The sequence below is a fragment of the Gadus macrocephalus genome, chromosome 7 (assembly GCF_031168955.1).
Source record: "Gadus macrocephalus chromosome 7, ASM3116895v1".
NCBI classification, from domain to species: Eukaryota; Metazoa; Chordata; class Actinopteri; order Gadiformes; family Gadidae; genus Gadus; species Gadus macrocephalus.
Genome location: NC_082388.1, coordinates 12,419,541 through 12,442,282, shown reverse-complemented (window position 1 = coordinate 12,442,282; position 22,742 = coordinate 12,419,541). Strand labels below are relative to the sequence as shown.

Below are 22,742 nucleotides of genomic sequence, written 5' to 3'. Positions count from 1 at the left end.
GCTCCGAAAAGCACTTTCAGAAAAGGGACAGTACTCCAAGTACTCCCAAATATAGCCACAGGTTTTTTTCTTTATGGAAAAGAGGAGGATGTGTCAAAAAAAAGAGAAGAGGCGTGTTAGGACGTACATAGAATTACTTGAACACATCAGTGTTGTTGGCAATATTAGCATTTTTCTTCGCAACTCTGTGCAGTAAATTTCGCTGCCTGTATTTATAGCATAGGGTTATCGTCATAACAACTGGGATCATTATGTAGAAATTGCCAATCTTCATGCAGATGGACTAATAAGCATGTGTTGATTATATACAGATGCGGTTTGAACTTAAATAGACATGGCTGAACTAAGTAATTATGTGAACTCGTAGGGGCTGTAAAATGGCTGTTACCCTGATACGAAATTACTTTGATCCCGTGACTACCCTCCGATTGGCCTAAGAAGGCGGGGACATGTGTCCCGCATCATAAAAGCAATGGCCCCTGGGAAATGACACACTCTGTTATAGATATTAGAGATGTTTGTTTAGAGTAAATACACGACCGTTCTTTGGTAGTGAATTGATCTGAAAGATTTCAGCTCTAAGAAAGCTTGGTTATTCTTAGGTCGGGTGCTTTTTGAATTCTGACTTTTTGCCTTCTGGATTGTTATAATCTACTTGCCAAGCTATCATGAAATCCAGAATTTTTTTTCCTGCCAGATAGACAACTATCCAATGATTGGCTCCTGGCAGGTGATCAATTTGGTCCCTAGTTTAGTTGGTTTGAAATTAGAGTGGGTTTATAAAAGGTGCACAACCATTTGTAACAAAGTTAGTTTGAAAGCGTGGGGGGGTGGAAAGTGAACTAAAAAGCTCAGGGAATAAAGCACTGTACCTTGTAGTTGTGGACCTGAGGGAGGAATGTGGAGGATCTGGACATGTGATAGCATCAGTGGCTGAACAGGGCTTTAGAATCATGCTATGGTTGAGTGCAGCTCAATGACTGATGTGAATGGGAGGAATTGCAACAAGCTGTTTCGGTGGGGAGATTTCGGGCATCAGCAGTATGTTAGGGGGACCTGCATTGACACAAGGCCCTCGTCCGCTTTGTTGATAGTCACGTTTTATCCCTACGTCGTTCAATTTTAAACCCCTGTGAAACAAGGGCAAAAATAACACAAAAGGTATGTTGCTGTTGTTGATGTTTTAGATCCCCTCCATTTTCTAACCTTGATAGTGTATTTACTTATATATATAATGTATAAAAAATATTATGTATGGGGGTATTGAAATAATTTGTCATTGGAGGATTGTGCAACACGTATGATTAAACTCAGCTGAGTTTGAATGCCAGTTCAAAACCAAAAAACATTCTCCATTTTGTCATTTAGCAGACCTGGTCAACAAAGACGTTTTCTTTCCTCTGAATGTCGATGTTTTTACCTTGCGGAAACCAGAACATTCTTTGAATTGCTGGTCTTACCTATGTTGAATACTGTTCTTATCTCAAGTATGATTAGTTTCAAAAGCCTTATCCCATCACCAGAACCACTTGTTTACAATGAATATTTTAAATTCATTCTGTTCCCTGATTTCCCAATGTTGACTGAAAAATATTTTTAGAAAGACAACGAATGTGGGGAATTTAAGTCGAGAGAGGGCACAGACACCGCAGGAAACATCTCCTATTTGTATTAGGCCTCGTCAAAGTAGTCGGATGGACAAGTACATCTGGTAAACCATATTGTTAGGATTGTTCATGTTCATGTTCATGTGGCTCAATTGGTACCGTATTGAAACTGAAAAATATGTCAAAATCATAGTCTTTCAAAGTGGAGAACACCACAGTGTGTAGCCTACAGAATTGGTTTCTCCTCATTCATAACAAATATTTACATCAAGGTGCTGTGGGCGTTTGTTGAATCTGTGAACCATATATTTAGCATCTCCTAGTCATAGACGATTACTCCATTCCATCAGTCTTCGTAATGTATTCACAGCAGACGATGATTTTTTAAAAGGGTCCACAGCAGATGATTTGATTAATCTATTTATAATGTAATCACAGCATGTAGACTACATTCTAATACAATGTCTAAAGGCTTGGGGGGTCGTAAAATGAAGGAATAACAACTGGAACATGGATAATCAGATATCAGACAGAACTGTACTGGTCAACAAACAAATATACGGATGGATCCCAACGGGGTTTTAGTTTTGTCAACACACGACTATTCTTTACTTCTCCCACTGTGTAGGCTACTTCTATGTGTCGATGTACATGCAAGGGAGTATGAGTCACGTCACGCAGTTAATCGCAGTTATACATCACAACATTACTACACAGAGAGACCAGTGTTCAAGACATCCTACTGATGTTGCATCGCTAGAGATGCGAGGCAGAAGGAAAGGATTAATCTTAACACGAAACCCAATCACGACTCGTCTGAAGCACAGTGCATCGGTGTGCATTTATTATAAAGTGATTTAAAAGAGCAACGAAAGAGCCGGATTACCGGAGGGGACAAAGACACGCAGATGTAAATGTGGCTGCGGTGTGACTCCCGACTCAGACAAAAGGCAGCAGACAGCCAATGCAACCCCAGGTCTCCATCCCATTGCAGCCACATACACACAACATGAACCGGTTCTTTCGTTCAGTGGTTAAATAAATGACATATTTAACCTCACTATCTCTTTGAACCGTTTCCCAATCGCAAGACCTGAAGAGGCGTTATCTAGCTTGGATGCTAAATGAAATAAATAAATTTAAAAAGGCTAGCATTAGCGGGCTAACAGCACCAGTCACCTGGACGTGGGAGAGGAGAGGTTGGTCATTAGCTTGTGGTTAGCGGTGTGGTGGGTAACTGCTGGTGGAATAAAATAAACATAAATCACTCTTACCCGTTATTTCTTCACTTGTGGCTACGAAGCGGTCGAGGGAGAAAAAATCAGCGTCGCGTCTGTTTAAAATAACGTTACAGTGGAAAAAAAAATGTTTTCTTTACAACTGATGCACAGCGGGACTCAGCTACGCTACTTGCGCTTTTGATGGGTAAACAGAAATCCCAGGTGAGACTAATAGTAGTATATTTCTGTTAAATCCGTATCCTTGAAAACATGAGGAACTGCTGCTGGCAGTGCAGCACCGCATGTTACAAAACGAGTGTTTTTTTCAGGGATGCCCACACTAGACGTGGTGGTGCTCGGGAACGGTAGCCGTACTAGCGAATCATGAAAACCCATCAAAATGAATGATCACACGGGATATCCGATGCTTCCCTGTGCCCCCCGAGCATCCGACGGCCGTACCTTTACTCTCCCGTTCAAGTGGGAGGAGAAAGAATGAGTGTAGTTATGATGTGGGATAGGAGGTGGCTGACTGCTGGTCATACGTCGAGTCGATCACGTTGAATATGTCGAGGAGACTGCATCATACGTGTAGTAGAGTGGTGGTGGACGAGCACCCCGTAGACACATGCTCATATGAGGAGAGAATGCCCTGGCCTGTTCCCTACCGCTGGTGCTGTCCCTGGTGCTAAAATTGGTGTGACTCATACAGACAGCCAAACAGACCTCCAGTAATACACCCCTGTGTTTTGTTTTTTTATCAGAACAGACAGTGTTTATTAACCACATTGTTTTTCGATCAGCTCTTTTGGGTGTGCTTCATCAACATATACGATGTAAGGAGAGCGCACCATAGAACGATAGGCCGGTATAGGTATTGTCTTTTGACTGTAACGTTTCGTAATATTCTTTAGTAGAACGGATTATTGGATGTAGACCAACATGTTTCATCTTTCATAATACATACCCTGGTTAATGTGGTGATTATCTGCTGAAAATATAGAAATAAATAATAATATTGAATTGGTTATTTTTGTCACCCACTAAATTGCTGATTAGTAGGTTATTTTTCCACGTTTCAGCATAGCCTGGACATTCTCTAATTTTCCACATATTTTGAACATGGATTAAAAGCTTGACAATGTATTAAAAAACACCCCAAAGGCTAGAAGAACATTATTTCAGGTGAGGAAGGAATAAAGGAGTCGTTTTCTCAATACTAGGCCTAACCGTTTCCATAAAATACCATTCCTGTTCAGAACTGATCATGAGTCATCAGTAACCCCCAAACAGTGTTACGCCAGGCTGTTTATATCTTGCACATTTTAATGGCCAACTATATGGGCCAGCTATATGATAAGATAAGATGGTATTTATGAATCTCTAATGGGAAATATATTGGGACTATATTTAGAAATGGAGGGATGAGTAAGGAACAGTACACTTAAATGTTTAGTTCCAAGTAATGGTGAACCTTTTTTATTGACCACCAAAGATTTGAATATAGCACTGTTCTTTTTATTTGGGTCTCATGATAAGGACATGAACGGTCATTGATGGCAGTTCTGTGCTAGACTTTAATTGAATCGGCGCTCGTAAGCTCTGACAGATACTGCATGCCATTTTTAATTCAACTGTTAAAACATGAAGCAGCAGGAGTCTGTTTAGGGTTAGCCTGGAAAAAAACATGTGTTTCTTTATGGTGTGTGTATTGGTGTGTGTTTACATGTGTGTCTGTGACCATTTACATCACAGGCACACTCACAGACACAGATCCAGACACAAAATCCCTCACTCTCACAGAGTAGCACACATCCATAGATACACACACACACACACACACACACACACACACACACACACACACACACACACACACACACACACACACACACACACACACACACACACACACACACACACACACACACACACACACAGTCACATTGCATGGACATACTCACAAATTAATCGACATAAACATTCACACATCCATGAACACACACGCACTCACACATACACAACCACACACACACACACACACACACACTCAGACTAAAACAGACGACAACAGACACAGCCCACTCACCAAAACCAAAAATGTAGAGACAAATTGAACAGACAGAGACAAATACATTGAACACACAACCAAATACACAAGAAGAAACCAAAAATTACAAAGGTACAGACACAAAGAGACACAATCATACATTACACTAAGACAAAAACAGACTAAATATCCAACCAGAAACACACATGATCCCACACACACAAACACACACACACAGACAATATCTGTTTGCTGGGTTTGCGTCCCGTCCACACCAGTCCCCCCCCCCCCCCCCATGGAGCTCATCCCAAGCCTGGCACACAAAGAGAAAGCTGAGTAGAGGGTATGAGGCAGCTAGCGGCCGCCAGCTCCGCGCTGGTGAAAGGAAGCTTTTTGCAGATAACAGCAGTTTGGATTAAACCACCCCAGCCCCCCCCTCCTCCCCCCCTTGTCTGATCACTATAGAGGGGAGGGGACACAATCAGGAGGCCAGGGACATCAGGACAGGGGACATCTTTGGGGGTCAGGGGTTATCCCAAGGGTGACAGATGATATCGTCAGGAGACATGGTCAGGCGGAAAGGGAACATTGTTAGTGGGACGGGGTGTTGACTCCATGATATAAGGTTCAAGTTCAGGATCAAGTTCAAGTTTCATTTATGTGCGATGGGGACACCAAAGTACTGAAAGCTGCACAACCTCTCCTCAGGGGCCCCATCGTCCTGAGGGGGGCGCTGTTCCTCTGCCTCCTCCCAAAGCCTCCCATCAACTCCTGTCTCGCTGAGGTCCTTGTCCTGCCAGCAGGAAAGGTTCTCCACCAAGTGTGTGTGTGTGTGTGTGTATGTTTGTGAACTAATCCCATCCTTGAAGTTGTACATCATGTGATCCAAGCCAGTTATGAGGCCCAAGGTGGACCCTTTTAAAATCCTGTCATAATGACATCCATTAAGTCAGTTCTTATTTTTTCTTAAAAAAATTAAGTATGTTTTAATATTGTAGAATCAATTGGCTGTGTATGATGCATTCTATACCAAAGGCAGTAGAATGCAAATTAAATTGAGGTATTTGGAGAGAATTCATTAACTTCTCATGCTTCATCAGGACAACACTAACGTCTAATGCTAACTCTTAAAAGGCTAGTTTGGACATTTTACAGGGTCTTTCAGTTTGATGGAATGGATTATCTGGCTGCTTTTGCAATGACGTAGGACTATGGCAATTTACTATTTTTTAAGAGACAGATATACTTCCATAGATAGCCTACGTATTGGTTGGGGACCCAAAGCTCCTGGTTATCTGTAAGAATGTTCAAAAGTAGATTAAGGTGAGGGTAGTAGCTTTACTTTAGATCCTGCACTTAACTGGGTATACTTCCTGATAATATGACAGAGAGAGATATGATTTCTTTATTGAGAATTCTTCTATTAATAGCAAAAAAAGATGAACAGTTTACTGGTTGGTGCTGCAGCCCCTCAGCCGAAGGCAATGGAAAAAATATATTTATCATGGTCAAAATTACAGCAAGAGTACTGTTGAGAACAGAGTATTCTTGTCCGTTCTTTTTTTTTATTCCTATTGCACTTTGGGGAGGTCCTCAGGTATGAGCCACAAAGTATGTTTGGTTAATACTACAGTTATTGTATTGTTATTCATTGGCGGTGAGGGATGTATGAGATGCATTTAATGTGGGGTGCTAATGTTTAAATATGTATTATCACAGTGAAGAGGTATTTCACAACAATGTCTAGCAAAGACATGGAGGCCATTTAAGTCAAACAAGTGTAATTCTCCAAGTTGAATGTTCTCTGTATCATGTGTGTTGAATAGAAATGATGCAAAAAAAAAGAAGGAAGAGAGAAATAGGCCATATAATCGATAACCGTTATAGACGTAGACAGACGAAGACCCAGCAGGAAGTAGCAGCAGGCACAGTTTATGAATGTAGACTACTACTCCAAACAAAATGAATGTAGGCCTCGGCTCCAAACATAAGTATAATATTCCCATGTGGCTATATTGGGCCTGCTACCTGTGCCTACCTAGTCCCCTCATCTACCCAAGCTATATTTATCAAAGACCCCAGAAACTTTCCAAACTGTGTGAGCTCAGTGCCAGGGCTCTTGTGCCTCCGGTCAACCCGACCTACTAAAAGATATTTATATTCCTCCGCCACATTTCAACCCCTCTCCGGAGGACAGCAAGACTATTTCCATGGCGGTTCTTGCACATTCTCTATCTCTCCTTTACCCCTTCTGCAGCCTTCTTTCTTCCTAAACTAGATGTTCCGTTGGAGGTCACCTCGCTGGGCTATTTTAAAATGATATAATTATTCGACAGAATGGAACCAGGACAGAGAAGAACAATGGTGCCAAAGCAACGTCACTCGCTGTGCTCCCAAGATGGAGGCCGTTCTGTGAGGATGAGACGTCCTCAGACATTGTCTTGTCATACTTCACTTAGCCAATTGCTTTGTCAATCATCAGCATTTCAAATGCAACTTGAGACATTTAGAGTTCTTTCCTTCTCCTTTGAAGTCAATGTTGCATTTTAAATTCATCCAGGTGTCCCTCAATTGTTAATTGATAATAATAACAAAGAATGACAATATATTCAGTAATACGAATACAAGGGCTTTGGTTTACAGCCACACTGCTTTATTCCCTCATTAAAACATGGTTTGGTTTAAGAATTATGAAGTAGAGAACACTGTTTGAATTGATTTGAGTTTGTACCAACAATTAACTTGAAAAACACTTAGGGTGGTTAATGCCTTACATGTGTTGCAACATAAACTTTTTTTTTATGATAACACAGTAGTCCACTGCTAGTGGGAATGTTAATGTACATGGGACAGTTTTTTAATGCACCAGACGAACAGCCTCCTCTTGTGGCCGATACCGAGCATCGTATTATTTTTTAAATCATTTTATTTGGCACACTTTTCCATGGACCATGCCACAGGGGTTTCAAAGCTCACCATTGGTTAATTTGTTCCTGGTTAGTGTAGAAACGTCAGGTACGTCAACATAGACTATAATATCAGGAGAATCAATGTAAGGTTTTATGGGACAATAAGTGCATCAAGTATCTTGGTTCGATACCCGCTATTTTATAACTTTTTGGAACTGATTTATTTTCAGTTACATTTAGCTAAAGAAATCAAGCAAAAAGAAAGTGAGTTATCTGATTTATGATCAGCTAACTCACCTTTCATAAACACCATAAAAACAGCTAGTAGCAGGACTTACTAGCTATGCAGGGGGAAATGACTGTACAATCAATCAAACATCACCGGTGTAATCAATTTAAATCATGAATTAACCCATTGTCAAAACATGTTTATTTAAAAAGTTAAAAACAAACAGCAGTTACCCCTATACAATGAACTATTTACTTGGCTGTCGTAGGAATAACATTTACTTTCAAAGTCTTTTCAAATACTGAGACTGAAAAGGGACAACATGGACGCAATTACATACAAAAAATATGCACATGTAAAAAAAGATATTGGACAAAACAATAATTACAGGATGCATTTAATTAAACAAACCTAAGGCGTTGTCTGTGCTGAATTATTCTGTCTCAATGTGCAAATAGGGAGTAAAGAAAGAGCAGCCAAAGATAGAATTTGTACATTTCCACGAAACAAAAATCGACCAGACAAATTTTTAAGGGGCCCCTATTTCACCGCCAGCCATGACGTTGATGAGCCACAACTGTTGAATTCAAAGTCCCCCCTTTAGTGACCTCAAAAGGGGACCTCACCCAAACGCAACGCACGGATCTCAATGGAACCAGCCTGCCCCCGGCTCTGATGTCACACGTCGCCATGACTCATCAACGGCTGGTAGTGAGACTGGGGCGCTTCATAGGACCACTGTGGGCCAACCGAGCACAGTGACGCATCTCATCCGTCAAACAGGAGTGCAGCACGGGCGCGCGCGCGCTGACATGCACGGTATATAGAAACAGAAGGACTTAAGCGATGCGCGGGCGGCTGTTACTGAAATTTGGTGCGCATACACATGTTGGGCCGGCGCGTGGGCCCGAACCCGGGCTTACAGACGCAGGAGAAGGAGCCCTTGGTGTTGACGCAGCGGGCGTTCTTACAGGGGTTGGAGCGGACCCCTGGCTCTGCACACTCGTTGATGTCTGGAAACACACGAGAAGGAGAGATGTATCAACAGAGCGATCTGCAGGCGTGTGTGTGTGTGGGTGCATGTTCATCATTCAAACATAGTATTAAATGTATATATAGTATATACATTAAATACTATGTGTTTTTGGGTGCATGTTCATCATTCAAACATAGTATTAAATGTTTTTACAGTACATGATTTAGATATCTATGTTTAGGTCTAAGCAGTATAAGCTGTACATATTGTACATATGTATATGTATGGTCTATTCTTTTTGACCAATGTACCAGGGAACCATGTACACTGTACATGGTTCCCTGGTTGAGTTGCTTAGGTGGTTGAGTTGCTTAGGTTTAGCTATTGCAAGCTGCAATAGCTAAACTCTACTCCAATGGTTTAATAATCCTCCAAATACACAATGAAGTCAAATAACCAAGATTCACTGCCTTAGATATAGAGAAAAAATTAAAATAAAAGTTCATTCATTTGTTGAAGTCAACACGTGGAACTAACATGTTGTGACCTAGGCCTCGAGACGCTCCTGTGTGGTTTGTCAGAACCCTGTGCGCACATGCCACACCCCAACGTAGCACACAGAGCCCTGGTTGAGTTGCTTAGGTGCTACAGTTGCAAGTACGTGTTTAGTTTCCACTGGAAGACAGTAACCACGGTAACAGAGAAAACAATAAAATGGTGTGTGTGTGTGTGTGTGTGTGTTGTGCATGTGTACCTATGCAGCGCGTGCGAGTGGAGTCCAGCCTAAAGCCGGGGTTGCATTCACACATGGTGCCCAGGTAGGAGCGCACACATCGGCCGTTCGCACAGCTGCACTCGTCTGAGTCCTCCTCCGAGCTGTCACCTGGGGGACGGACGGACGGACGGACGGGGGAGGGAGATGAGAGGGGGTGGAGTGAAGGTCAGTAGGCTACGGCCAAAACTCATTCATATTCAATCCTTCATACATTTTAATGAAATAAATCTGCAAAATGGGACCTCTCAGAATAAATTGTATGGAGATGAACTAGCCACTAAGATCCTCGGCGAATGAAGAGAAGCATGCATGAATGGAAGAATTCCTCTGACAAGAATGGTGTTTTCACGATCTACCTTCAGGCCCCTTGTTGAGTAATGCTTGGTGAGACCTCACCTGGGTTGTAGAAGCTACCCGGGTTGTAAGCAAAGGCAGGCAGGAAGTCCAACTCGCCGTCTGACTCTGTCTCCAGGTGCATCTCACAGAGGCGGGTGAAAAAAACTGGATGGAGAGGAGGAGAGAGAAGATGAGAGAAGAGAGGAGAAAGGGGAGGAGAGAGGGGAGGAGAGGAGAGAGGAGAGGAGAGAGGGGAGGAGAGAGGGGAGGAGAGAAGAGAGGCGTGGAGTTGAGTTGGATAGGAGGGAGGAGAGGGAAAAGTAGAGAGGAGAAAGGAGAGGATAGAGGGGAGCAGGGCAGAGAGGAGAGAAAGGAAAACGAAGGGAGGAGAAAGATGGAGAAGTGGGAGAGGTGGGAGGAGAGGAGAGGAGAGAGAGCGGCTCTCGTTACTGTGGTGGTTAGGGTGTTTGACCCACCAGCCAGGAGGTTCTGGATTCAAACAAACCCCAATGTCTGTACTGTACTGGACTAAAATATCTGCTCAAAGACTAAACACTGCTGCATACTACCCCTGCACTGCGCCAAGGGGGTTCCGCCCAGCTAACCTGAGTTCCTCGGGGGGCAGGTGCGGCACTCGGGCCCCCAGCCGCGGCCGTAGTGGCAGCAGCAGGCGGAGTAGGTGACCACCAGGTCGTTGTGGGGCATGCTGCAGATCAGGTCCTCGTCCAGCTGCCGGAAACAGACATCCTTGTGGGCCGCCGTGCGGTCTGGGTCACACAGGAAGAAGAAGAAGAAGATGAAGAAGAAGAAGGGGGCAGGGTCATGTGGTGTTATTAAGGAAATGAGGGGGGGGGGATGTATATATATGTTTATTTATTTTTGACCAACTTAACCCTTAATGGTTTGCAACATTGTGTTAAAATAACCATTGGATATTTCAGCTACAAGTAGCAACCATTTTAAATAAAATGTGTAAATAAAATAAAATTACATATATACAGTATATGTATGGTGGAGTTTACACCAGAATGATAGATAGATAAGCCTGCCAGTTGGTTCAGTCCCTAGGGAGGCTAGGTGGACTGATCTATCCAGCCCCCATCAGGGGGGACACTCCCACTTCTGATGTCACTATGTCACTGGGCAGGGCACATTGCAAATGGCTTGTTATGACAAATCAAACTCACACCTGCGAGTCTTTTAAATGATACTGTAAATACATGTAATTATACAAACATATTTATACCAGTATACTTAGAGTTTGTGCTTCAGAAAAAGTGTATTCTCCCATTTCCGCCGTCTTTTCTTGTGCAAAGCTGGTAGGCTAATTCTATCTTAAATTGAACTTAAAGATAACGTAAGGAACGTGTTGTGATGAAAAAACTAAAACATTTACAACGACATCATCTTGACATGCCATTGAGGTTTGAATAAACAAATACATAGCACATTCTCACATAACATTTAATCAAAGCTATTCATTATGTGGGCACAATCATCGATAGAATTCATGTACCTAATTAGAATATGCAGCATAGAGTTGACAGAGAATACTTACAGAAATGTAAAACCTAGAACCTTGTTACCAACACAAATGAACAACAAACGATGACACCTAGCTAACTTGCTAGTACCATGCTAACTGATCAAACGTGCTACATGCGTTTCTTGCCACACATTCCCACATTGTTAGTATAAGTTCCTCATGCTTAATTCGGTATATTAATTTGATATCAAACTTAAATGCCGTCCAATACAACTTTATGATAGATGGTCAGAGTTCTAGACACCCTGCTGTAAAGCAATACAAACTTTTTCTAGCAGAGACTATATGAGGGAGGCAAGCATGCAATGGAATCGGCAAACAAGTTATGCATTTAACACAGTAACCAAGCATCATGCATTAATCTGTATAGAGCAAGCAGGCGGGGCAGGTGTCTGTATGTAAAACCAGCACTGGCCAAATTCATCAACAAATTTGGGACAAAGTGGTTGTAAAGTGTGTACCATGAGTGGCAGATGGTGAGATAAGCCAAGACTCATTGTGATGGGTCCTGAGCGGAGTCCCGTACAGTTGATTTATTCTGATTATTTATTATTTACCCACCGTCATAGACGCACTGTTTGAGCGCAGCGCTGAAGGTGAGGGGCTGGTTGCAAATACAGTGAAAGGAGCCGGGCGTGTTGACACACCTCCCATTCCTACAGTACGAAGGGTCCTGGCACTCATTCACATCTGTAAAGGGCACCGCATACAAGGGGTTAAGTTACGGGCTGCTCCACACGCTGGGCCGTCGTGATTGTCTTCTACGGATGTTGTAGCGTCGCGAGGCTAGCCGCACAGCCCGATCACGGTTGATGTTTCCTAAACTGTTTACAACTTAAAACAACAATCCACAGAGTTGTAGACTCTGTGGATCAGATGGCAATTATTTCATACCGCCATCGGTCACCTAGACCATTCCAAGTCGGCAGATGGTCAGCTGAGTTTAGAAAAGAGTTTTGCGACGATGGAGAAACTGCGGGGACCTTGTGATTGAAGTAGAACTTGTACAGTGTGTGGCGCCCTTAAGGAACATCTGCTGGGGGGGTGAGGATCTGTGACCTAGCGAGATGTATGGATATACCGGGTGGTGTGGCAGGCACATGCTGGTTGACCCTGGGTGGGGTAGTTTAGTTGCTGCTGCTGCATATGAAGAAGTGTTGGTTGTTCACACTCTGTAGCATTACCCAAGATGGACGCTAGCTAGCTGGGTTAAGGCGGCAGTAGCGGATGGTTTGTGCCAAGGTTGCAAAAAATGTCCCGGAAGAGGATGAAACTGTATTGTACCAGGAAATGTGGTGCTTCTCAAGATCAACATAAGCTTTTAGGTGGAGGTTAGGTGGAGGTTGGAAGGGAAAGTCACTTGAAGACGTTTCAAAGAATTCAAACACAGTCTCCTGAGTAACATCGCTACAAATTACCCTCCACCAGCACAGCACTTTTGGCAAGCATGTTACATGATATTCACTAGAATGCCGACGACTAAGAGAAATGGGACCTTTATATATTCAATTTATCTGTTTGTGACTTCTACATTTGTCAAACATTTGTTTCAAATCCACATCGTCAAGTGCAAAACAAAAGTTTTGCGGATTGGATTGATCATGAAAAATCCAGAAATACCTGTTGAAAGGTAGTTAGAATTCTTATCATCCAAACAAAAAATCTCCCCTTTGTGGTTAAAAAGAAAAAGGTGAAATATTTCTTATAAATACCTTTCAGTCTGGCTGAAATTATAGCTACAGACCTATAATTTCTGAAAAGAGCTAACTCTGACCCTGAACAATATAACCAAGACTCACTGTAAGGAATGACAGGCTGCTATTAACCTGTCTAATTTTATTTTTTTACTCTATGTTTAAAACGCCCCCAGCAGACGAGTGGAAGAGATTTATTTTGTAAGTAAAGGAAGCTGGTTTGTAGTTGTGTGTCTGTATCTCAGATATGGAGACGAAACCAGAACACACACATATAAAGATGACCCACAATGCATAGATAAAGATTCAGTACATTATACTCCACTGCTGTACTGTTGGTATTAGTATTACGTACTAGTTATATGAGCATTATTTCAGCATCATCAGCATTAATAGCTATTAGCATTAATAGCTTATGCTAATAATGTTTTATTTCATTGTATGTATTTTATGCAACAAAGCAGGGATTAAGTACACATGAGTACTCATTAAAACCCAAATCAACAATTCCCTCCCTCCTCCCCTCTGACAGTTCCACTTCCTGCCCCTCACTGACATCACTTCCTGGGGGTGTGGCTCCACTCACCGGCCTGCTCCTCAGGGGTGACGCAGCTGTTGCGGTCGGTGGCCAAGGTCCAGGGGGGGGAGCAGATGCAATAGTAGGACCCTGGGGTGTCCACACAGTGGCCGTTCTTACAGTTAGACGGGTCCTGGCACTCGTCCACACCTGAGGGGATAAATAGAGTCACGGGGGGGGTCATAAATGTATGGCCTGTTAAGCCCTTTGAAACTGTAATGTAGTGTTATACAATTAAAATTGAATTGAATTGAATTGTATTGTATTGAATTAAAATTGCATTTTATTTGTCCCAAGAGGGGTAATATTCAGCTCCATGTATGAACTTTCAAAGAATGACACACACATGAGAAGAAGGACAGGACTTGCACGACACACACATCCCACATCAGGAGCGAGCGACACAAAGAAGAGGACGTCGTGAAATGAGTCAAATGTTTGCTTGATGAGGTAATATTAGGCTGTTATATTATAAATTGAGATGGCCCAAGCTTTGCAATGCTGCATGGTGTGTGCTGCTCTTAATACAATTGCTTTGTACAATATCTTATCCTTAGATATATGGGAATAAAATGTGCAATTAATGTAATTAACATCAAGGACAACAAATAACAAGATAATAATAAGATAAGATAATCTGTGCAATACAGAACTTGAACAGAATAATTAGGATGCGTTAAATAAATAAATAAAACAAGAAATTCAAAAGCTGATGTTAACTGCATAACGCGCAAATGGTGTACTACAAACAAACATACACACAATTAATAATCAAACCTGTCGCAGGAGACCCACACAGACCCACACTTAATCACACACCCACACCCACAGGAGCCCTACAAAACACACACACACACACACCCACACCCACACACACACACACACACACACACACACCCTTGCTTAACATCCCACTTCCACACACCCTTTTTCGTAACGTGTGTTTGTGTTGGGGACGGAGTGGCTCACCGGACACGGTGGCGATCACACACTTCTTCTTGGTGGCGTCGGGGCTCCAGGGGCTTTGGCAGCTGCAGTAGAACGCCCCCCTGGTGTTCACACACTGGCCGTGGTGACATTGCGACGCGTCGTCACACTCGTTCACATCTGCGGGACACACACACACACACACACACACACACACACACACACACACACACACATCAGAACGACCAGCAGGGAACAAGGATACTACCGTCTGGTTTCTAGTTCCCGTCCCCCCCAACCCGTGCACGCTTCATTCTGCGATCTGAAGCATGCCGCGTAACTCTGAAATCTTGATAAAATTCAGAATTTTCTACGGCATCGTTGCGGCCTGAGGTGGCTATAAGCGCTCTGATCTCGGTTGAACAGTCTGCGCACCTCACAAACCTCATCACAGTGACTTAAAATCTGCTTAAGGGCCGTGGTCAAAGTGGAGGGCAAAGGCACACATCCAATGGTGGGGCAGGATCATCTAGTGGTCATGTGACTCCCTGCCGTCTGCAGAGGTCTAACCCCTGACCGCTCATTAAGACACGCACCTCTTAAATAATTAAGATTTACTGTGGGTCACTCTGGATAAAAGTGTCATTATCACACGCTAAGAGTTAAGTCCAATGCGGTATTATAGCGCTTTTCAAGGCACTCTGTCAATCTTTTCAACTCAAATAACAAAAGTATGTGTACGATTGTGTGTGCTTGTGTGTGTGCGTGAGTATGTATGTGCTTGGGCATATCTTTATATTGCTACACATGCCATGTGCTTTGTGACGGCTGGTTGGTGCTGCTGGCTTCGGTATCGCCATAGTTACCGATGCACTCCAGCAGGTTGCTGTCGTAGTAGAAGCCCTGCTGGCAGTAGCACTCGTAGCCGGGCTGGGTGTTGACGCAGCGGCCCTCCTTGCAGATCTCGTTGGAGAACAGCACGCACTCGTCGATGTCTGTGGATAGCACACGGGACCCCTTATATACCAGCTGGTGACCCCCGCCACCCAGAACGGGCCGCCACAGGGGGGACCCCAATGTAAAGACAAGGGGTAATCCCCGAGGGATGAGCAAGGCAAATTACAAATACAAAAGAAGTCTGCATATTATGTTTGCATATTTGACCTATATACAAATGTATCAATATAGAAATCCCTAAAAATTAAATATCTGCAATATGTAGGAAAAAATATGCATTAACCTCATCAACATTGAGGTTGGTGGTTAATGTGCAAAGAAATAATGTGCACTATTGTGTCCAATAAACCGATAGTACACAGTTATGCTAAGAGCATAACTGTACCCAATTCTGTGATTCTACTACAATGAAGCACACTCATATTGAGCTCAAACCACCTTTGAAATTGCTTGTTTTGGTTAGAAGACACGTTGGGCGTAAACAAGAAGTGCTTATCGTCAACCAACAGGAAGGGCAGGGTTAGGGCAAGCAGGCGCTACCACACAGCGGCCATGGATGCTGGATTATTGGATGGTATTTACCTAGCCTCCATCTTGGATCTAAACGCTAGCTGGCTGGGTAGGGGGGGGGGGGGGGGGGTGAAAGCTAGTGTTGAGAACCGAGATTGAACCAAGAGAGAAAGCGTTGGCTGATATTTACCCCGGTGCAGGGAGAGACCGTATTCGGTGGTTCCCTCCTCGTGGTAGAAGCCTCGGCCAACGGGACACAGGGAGCCAAACTCAGCTGGGAGGGAACGACAACGACAGACACACAACCACATCAACCAATCAGGTTTGGCTTATATCATTATGATCGATTTGGTAAAAAGTACGAAAATTGTATAGTTTGGATATAAAGTAGCTGTTTATATAGTTATAAAACTATGGTAGAAATAGTTGTAGCAATTGGTAGTAAAATGATAATAGATTTGATTATATTTGAGTGTTTGTGTGTGTGTGTGTGTGTGTGTGTGTGTGTGTGTGTGTGTTTTTGTGTGTGTGTGTGTGTGTGTGTGGTGTGTGGTGTGTGGTGGTGGTGTGTGTGTGTGTGTGTGTGTGTGTGTGTGTGTGTGTGTGTGTGTGTGTGTGTGTGTGTGTGTGTGTGTAGTTACAGGAGTGGTAGACAGGGCAGGGGTAGATCTCACAGTGGTCTCCCCAGCCCACCCCGATGGAGCAGCAGCACTCCTGCTTGGAGACGTTGGTGGCGAGGACGCTGTCGCAGAACACCGTGTCGTCCAGGTTCAGGTAGCACTCCTTCTTTTCCTCCTGCTCCACCGCCACCACTAGGGGGAGACACACACAACACCATGATCGTACCGTTAACACACCGGTAACAGGCCATGAACCCACCATAAAGACGCAATGAACACCATCAAACACCATGATCCCACCATCAACAGCTCATCATCACACCATGAACACACCATCATCATCTGGTCTGTTTCTAGGTTTCGGAGCAGGGAACATCGCTATTGAATGTTGTTTGCACGCGGTTCAGATATTTTTCAGATTCTAGTTCAGATTCTATTAAAGGGAATGTTACAATTAGTTTGTTTTTAGGATCTAGGGGAAAAGCATAGAGCTTCGGGAGAATCTATAACAACAACACATCCGATAAAAAACACAACATATCTCTTATCGTAATTACAATACAGGAAACACTGCGTCATACAGCCAGGCTTACTCTCGCAGCTGTGCTTGTCCTCAGACAGGATGAAGCCGTAGTTGCACTCGCACACGTACGACCCCGGCCGGTTCTTACACAACCCGAAGGGCTTGCACAGATTTCGGTCCTCCAAGCACTCATCGATGTCTGGGGAGGATACGGCATAGTAACCAAACTCCTCTGGAACCACTCGTTTAACATAGCATATAACTTAGCGCTTCCATTGAGAATCCATGAAAATCGGCGTAGCATATATGACTGAAATTGTGTTTCTATTGATGTGTGAATGTGGGGACATGGGTTCCTTGTGGGGACTCACACAGACACCATCTGCCTCCGTCCAGCGTGTGTTTCTATTGGTGTGTGTTTGTGGGGACATGGGTGAATTGCGGGGACTCACCCAGACACCGTCGGCCTCCGTCCAGCCTGTAGCCCTTCTGGCACTCGCAGCGGAACGAGCCCATGCTGTTGATGCAGCGCCCCCGGTGGCAGATAGACGCCCTCTCACACTCGTTCACATCTGCAGGGAAGACAAGAAATGGATTTGTAAAATGAGGAAGGGTCAGAGTAAAGCACCATGGAACGACTGGAAACCAGTACAAACTTTGAAAAAGAGTTGCCCAGATCCTCTCTCTGATAGCATATTACGCAGACCTAGAGCAACAGCAACAAAACAACTAACCCATGGAGACGACATCATCCTCCCATCGGCCTAGGCCTGTCATTACCGTGCTGCGCTCTCATTGGTCGGGTCCGCTGTGTGCTCTCTACATCACAACACACCGTGAGTGACTTAACAGGGAGGTGACAGTAGCCCCGCTGTGGCCTGCCAGAGGTGTGCAGGGTGGCCAGAATGCGTCAACAGAACCAAGTGGACAAAATGTTTCCCTCCGTCTGAATGATGTTTGTTTTATTTGAATTATAAATGGTTATAAAAGCCAGTTTTAAGGAGAGTTTAACGTCTTCTTCACTGTTGTTGATCAACGGACCAACGGATGCTATCGATTAACAACAAGTTATTATTTTCTTAGACCTTTTTGATCAGATGATGAGTGAACATTGTCAAATTGGATTATGTTTAAATTAAAAATGCTTTTATAAATCACAAAACACACAGCACCAGGCTAGCTGTTGGGGGTTGTCTTTCAGCGAACCTAAGAAACCCACAAACTAGTCTCAACAAAAACAAAAACGGCTTTCATGAATCCAAAGAGAAACAGGGTGAGATAGAAAGAGAGAGTGAGTGAGTGTGAGAGGAAAAGAGAGACAGACAGGCAGACAAACAGTGAGACAGAGAGAGCAGGAGAGGTTCATCCTCCTACAGAGACAATATCAAGTTTAAAACTCCACATGAGGCAGGGATAACAGTGATGACGAAGACTATGCTCACCTTCGCAGTGACTCCCTTCCTGTGTGCGCTGGTAGCCCTCATAACAGCGACAGTGGAAGGACCCCTCCGTGTTCACACAGTGCCCGTTGGCACACAGCCGGTTGTCCTCACACTCATCAATATCTGAACAAAACATTCAATGTATATTAATTAATACACATTAAATACACACGACTGCCACTCATAATAATATGCACACAACAGGGCATCCTCAAGCTCATCAATATCTGGACGATCATGAAATAATACATTCAAATATCGTGATACTATTAGTTTTAATACCCTCTTTACGATGTCACAGTGGAAGAGTTTGGCCTCCCCTAACTATGACGTCACAGTGGAAGAGTTTGGCCTCCCCTAACTATGACGTCACAGTGGAAGAGTTTGGCCTCCCCTAACTATGACGTCACAGTGGAAGAGTTTGGCCTCCCCTAACTATGACGTCACAGTGGAAGAGTTTGGCCTCCCTTAACTCTGACGTCACAGTGGAAGAGTTTGGCCTCCCCTAACTACGATGTCACAGTGGAAGAGTTTGGCCTCCCCTAACTACGATGTCACAGTGGAAGAGTTTGGCCTCCCCTAACTATGACGTCACAGTGGAAGAGTTTGGCCTCCCCTAACGTCATGACGGCAGCCAGCTTGATCTCTAGTCATCAGGTCACAATTAAAGAATGTGTCGCTATGCGGTAAACTATGCTGTCTCAACGGAGAGAGTTTAGTGGACGGTGACTTGTAATGTCCCGTCACCAGAGTGTGGCGTCTGGAGCTTATGACCCATCTATGAGCCATCTATGACCGATGGCACTGTGTCTGACCGACGGCAATGTGTCTGACCCATGGCACTGTGTCTGACCCATGGCACTGTGTCTGACCCATGGCACTGTGTCTGACCCATGGCACTGTGTCTGACCCATGGCACTGTGTCTGACCCATGGCACTGTGTCTGACCCATGGCACTGTGTCTGACCCATGGCACTGTGTCTGACCTCGGCAGAACTTGCTGTCGGCGGAGGGCAGGAAGCCCTCGTCACACAGGCAGCGGAAGGTCCCGGGGAAGTTCTCACAGCGGCCGTTGAGACACACGCCGGCCTTCTGGCACTCGTCGACGTCTGGCGGAGACACGACGCAGCACATTCAGTACGGAGGTTTGATTAGAGCGGTACGAAGGCGGTTCGGTTCAAGAAGAGACGGAGAAAATGACAAAACAAAGAACAAGGTGGAAGAAGAAAAGGTTCAAGATGCAAGATTCAAGAGTTTTATCGGTCACACACGTACAAGAAACGCGGTGAAATGCGGGGGTAGTAAGGAGGCCCGTCCTCACCGTAGCAGGTGCCCCCCCGCGCCTCGTGGCCCGGCCGACAGCGAACACACTCGTAGGACCCCGGCCTGTTCTCACACTGCTCCCCGGGACACGCGTTGGGGTCCGCACACTCGTTCACGTCTGGAACCGACACACACGTCATCAGAACCTCGAGGGGAACCAGACCGTGGTCCTCGGGAATCAAACCCAGAACCTCACCGCGTGAAGTCTACCACCCTGACCGTCCACCGGACCCTCCGGCCCACCAGGTGTCCTTCAGGGAGGGGGGGGTAGACGGCGGTCCTCGTGGGCCTCACCTTCACATGTCTGCGTCCGGTGGGCCTTGAAGCCTTTGTGACATTCACATTTATAGGAGCCAGGGAGGTTCACACAGCGCCCGCCCGGCCCGCACACGCCCTGCTTAGAGCACTCGTTCACATCTGGGGGTCACAGACGAATGGGATCTGATCATATTCACATTAGATTCAGATTGATTTCAGATTGGATCATTTTTGATTAACATTGGATTCAGATTACATTATATGATATGCTATTCAGATATGATTCTAATTTGATAGAAATTTGTCATGTTGAAATTATACTTGTTAAAGGGCAGATTCAGGTGCATTTCTGATTAAATTAGATTATAATTAGATTCAGATACCAAACATATTGCATTAGATGCAGATTTGATTCATATTAGATTCTGAAACAATTATATTCAGATAACAGATTGGATTACCGCATCACATCACAATCAGATAGAAGACATCACATTTCCGGCACATCAATTTGAGAAACATGAATTCCATTCACCAATTAAACGTGAACAACGTGTAACTCACCTACACATTTTAGCCTCCCATGGTTCACCATGGGCTTGTAGCCATGGTGACAGTGGCATTGGTAGGCCCCGTCTGTGTTGACGCAGGTGCCCCTGCCAGCCCCGCATGGCTCTGACGCACACTCATCCTCGTCTGACACACACAAGGAGCAGGCCAGTCAGGGGCATTCCTCACAACATCAATGTTGTACTGGTACACAGTTTAATAATAATAATACATTTAATTTAGATTACCAGTACCAGTACAGTTTACCAGTACAACATAAATGTTGTACTGCTACACAGTTTACCAGTACAACATCAATGTTGTACTGGTACACAGTTTACCAGTACAACGATGTAGAATAGTCAAATAGATCTGTACTTGATAATTGTCCTTCATCTCTGTCTCTAAGAGGGCTTAGTCCTCCTTCTGATGGGAAAGGGCTTCCCTGACGCTCAGATCGTATTGCTTTTTGATGGGGCTGTGGGCTCGATTCAAGAGCTATTATTTGAGTGTAATTTGCTAGAAATGCCATAGCTATCCGTCAGCTAGTAGTGAGTGAAATGCACTCCGTGAATATCTGTTTGAGTTTACTGTCAAAGCAGAATCCATCTGGCCTGTCAATCACAGGGGAGGTCAAATGCAACACTTCTCAATGGCGTAGAAACAGAGGGAGAGGCAGACCAAAAAAAGGCAGGCCAAAACCAGTCCTGCACCCATTATAATTCAACTCGTGATTATACGTCAGGGGGATTGAACAGACATACGTTTCAATGTCTTGCTTTTTTTTAAGCTAACTATGGTAGCTTTAATGGTATTGTATAAACCGCTGACATTTGTTTCATGTTTGTCCTGTGACTCATATGATGTGATGGTCCCTTTGAAGCAATACTTTCAGTATTCAGGAAAGCGCTTTATATGGGTGCTATTAAGTACTATCTACAACACAACCTGACTCTCGGATGTCTCTGTGATCCCATCCTGACCTCATCCCGTGACCTCATTCCGTGACCTCACGGGACTCTCTTACCTATGCAGATGTTCCTGTGGGCGTGCAGGCGGTAACCAGGGTTACAGTGGCAGGTGTGTCCGCTGGCCGTGCTCTCGCACTCCCCGTGGCCACAGATGTACCTGCTCGTCTTACACACGTCCGTCTCTGGTGAGGAGGAGGATGAAGACCATGATGATGATGATCATCATCATCATAATGAGGATGGCGGTGATGATAATGATGATGACGAAGACGAGGAGGAGAGAAACAATGAAGATAGAAAATGGTTTATTATTATTACAATTATCTTTGTCATCATTATCATTTCCATATGATTTTTTTACGCAAATAATACATTTATATCATATTTCTCGTTTTGATTAGTTGAGAACCTTTCTATCCTTGACAATATCTATGATACACAAACAGCTTTTTCACCTAAAATAGGTGTATTTAATATCCACATCTCACCTTGAAAATTTTTGTCATCTATGAATAGTAAACAAGTCAACATATACTGGTGATCTCGGCTTATCCATATGAGTAGTAGAAGTACTTGCCTGATACTTTGGTCTGAGTTTCCAAGGGGATGTATGGTGGGTTGAGCCTAATAATCGGTGAAGTAGTGGGTTTGGCGACTGAAAGAGAAGAAAAATGTATGTCATGATTACACTAACTAAAGCATACATTTCTGAGAAGATGTTTAATTTTTAAACAGAATAGACT

At 44.0% G+C, this 22,742-nt stretch overlaps 2 protein-coding genes across 2 annotated transcripts in view; both read right to left on the bottom strand.

Moving 5' to 3' along the window:
- The window catches only part of sptbn2 (spectrin, beta, non-erythrocytic 2), a 70,267-nt gene extending 66,846 nt beyond the window's left edge, over positions 1-3,421 (bottom strand). Inside the window, 1 exon segment of the mRNA XM_060056229.1 lies at positions 2,882-3,421. The gene's annotated coding sequence lies outside the window, so the exon portion shown is untranslated.
- A 5,344-nt stretch (positions 3,422-8,765) lies between these two features.
- Positions 8,766-22,742, bottom strand: part of ltbp3 (latent transforming growth factor beta binding protein 3) — a 41,770-nt gene continuing 27,793 nt past the window's right edge. Inside the window, 19 exon segments of the mRNA XM_060055668.1 lie at positions 8,766-9,028; positions 9,746-9,874; positions 10,163-10,267; positions 10,708-10,869; positions 12,210-12,338; positions 13,929-14,069; positions 14,889-15,026; positions 15,713-15,841; positions 16,504-16,587; positions 16,955-17,125; positions 17,527-17,655; positions 17,909-18,028; positions 18,899-19,021; positions 19,885-20,007; positions 20,220-20,339; positions 20,516-20,638; positions 21,044-21,175; positions 22,056-22,181; positions 22,577-22,654. Of these exon segments, the coding sequence (XP_059911651.1) occupies positions 8,877-9,028; positions 9,746-9,874; positions 10,163-10,267; positions 10,708-10,869; positions 12,210-12,338; positions 13,929-14,069; positions 14,889-15,026; positions 15,713-15,841; positions 16,504-16,587; positions 16,955-17,125; positions 17,527-17,655; positions 17,909-18,028; positions 18,899-19,021; positions 19,885-20,007; positions 20,220-20,339; positions 20,516-20,638; positions 21,044-21,175; positions 22,056-22,181; positions 22,577-22,654 (2,414 nt within the window). The 3' untranslated portion in view covers positions 8,766-8,876.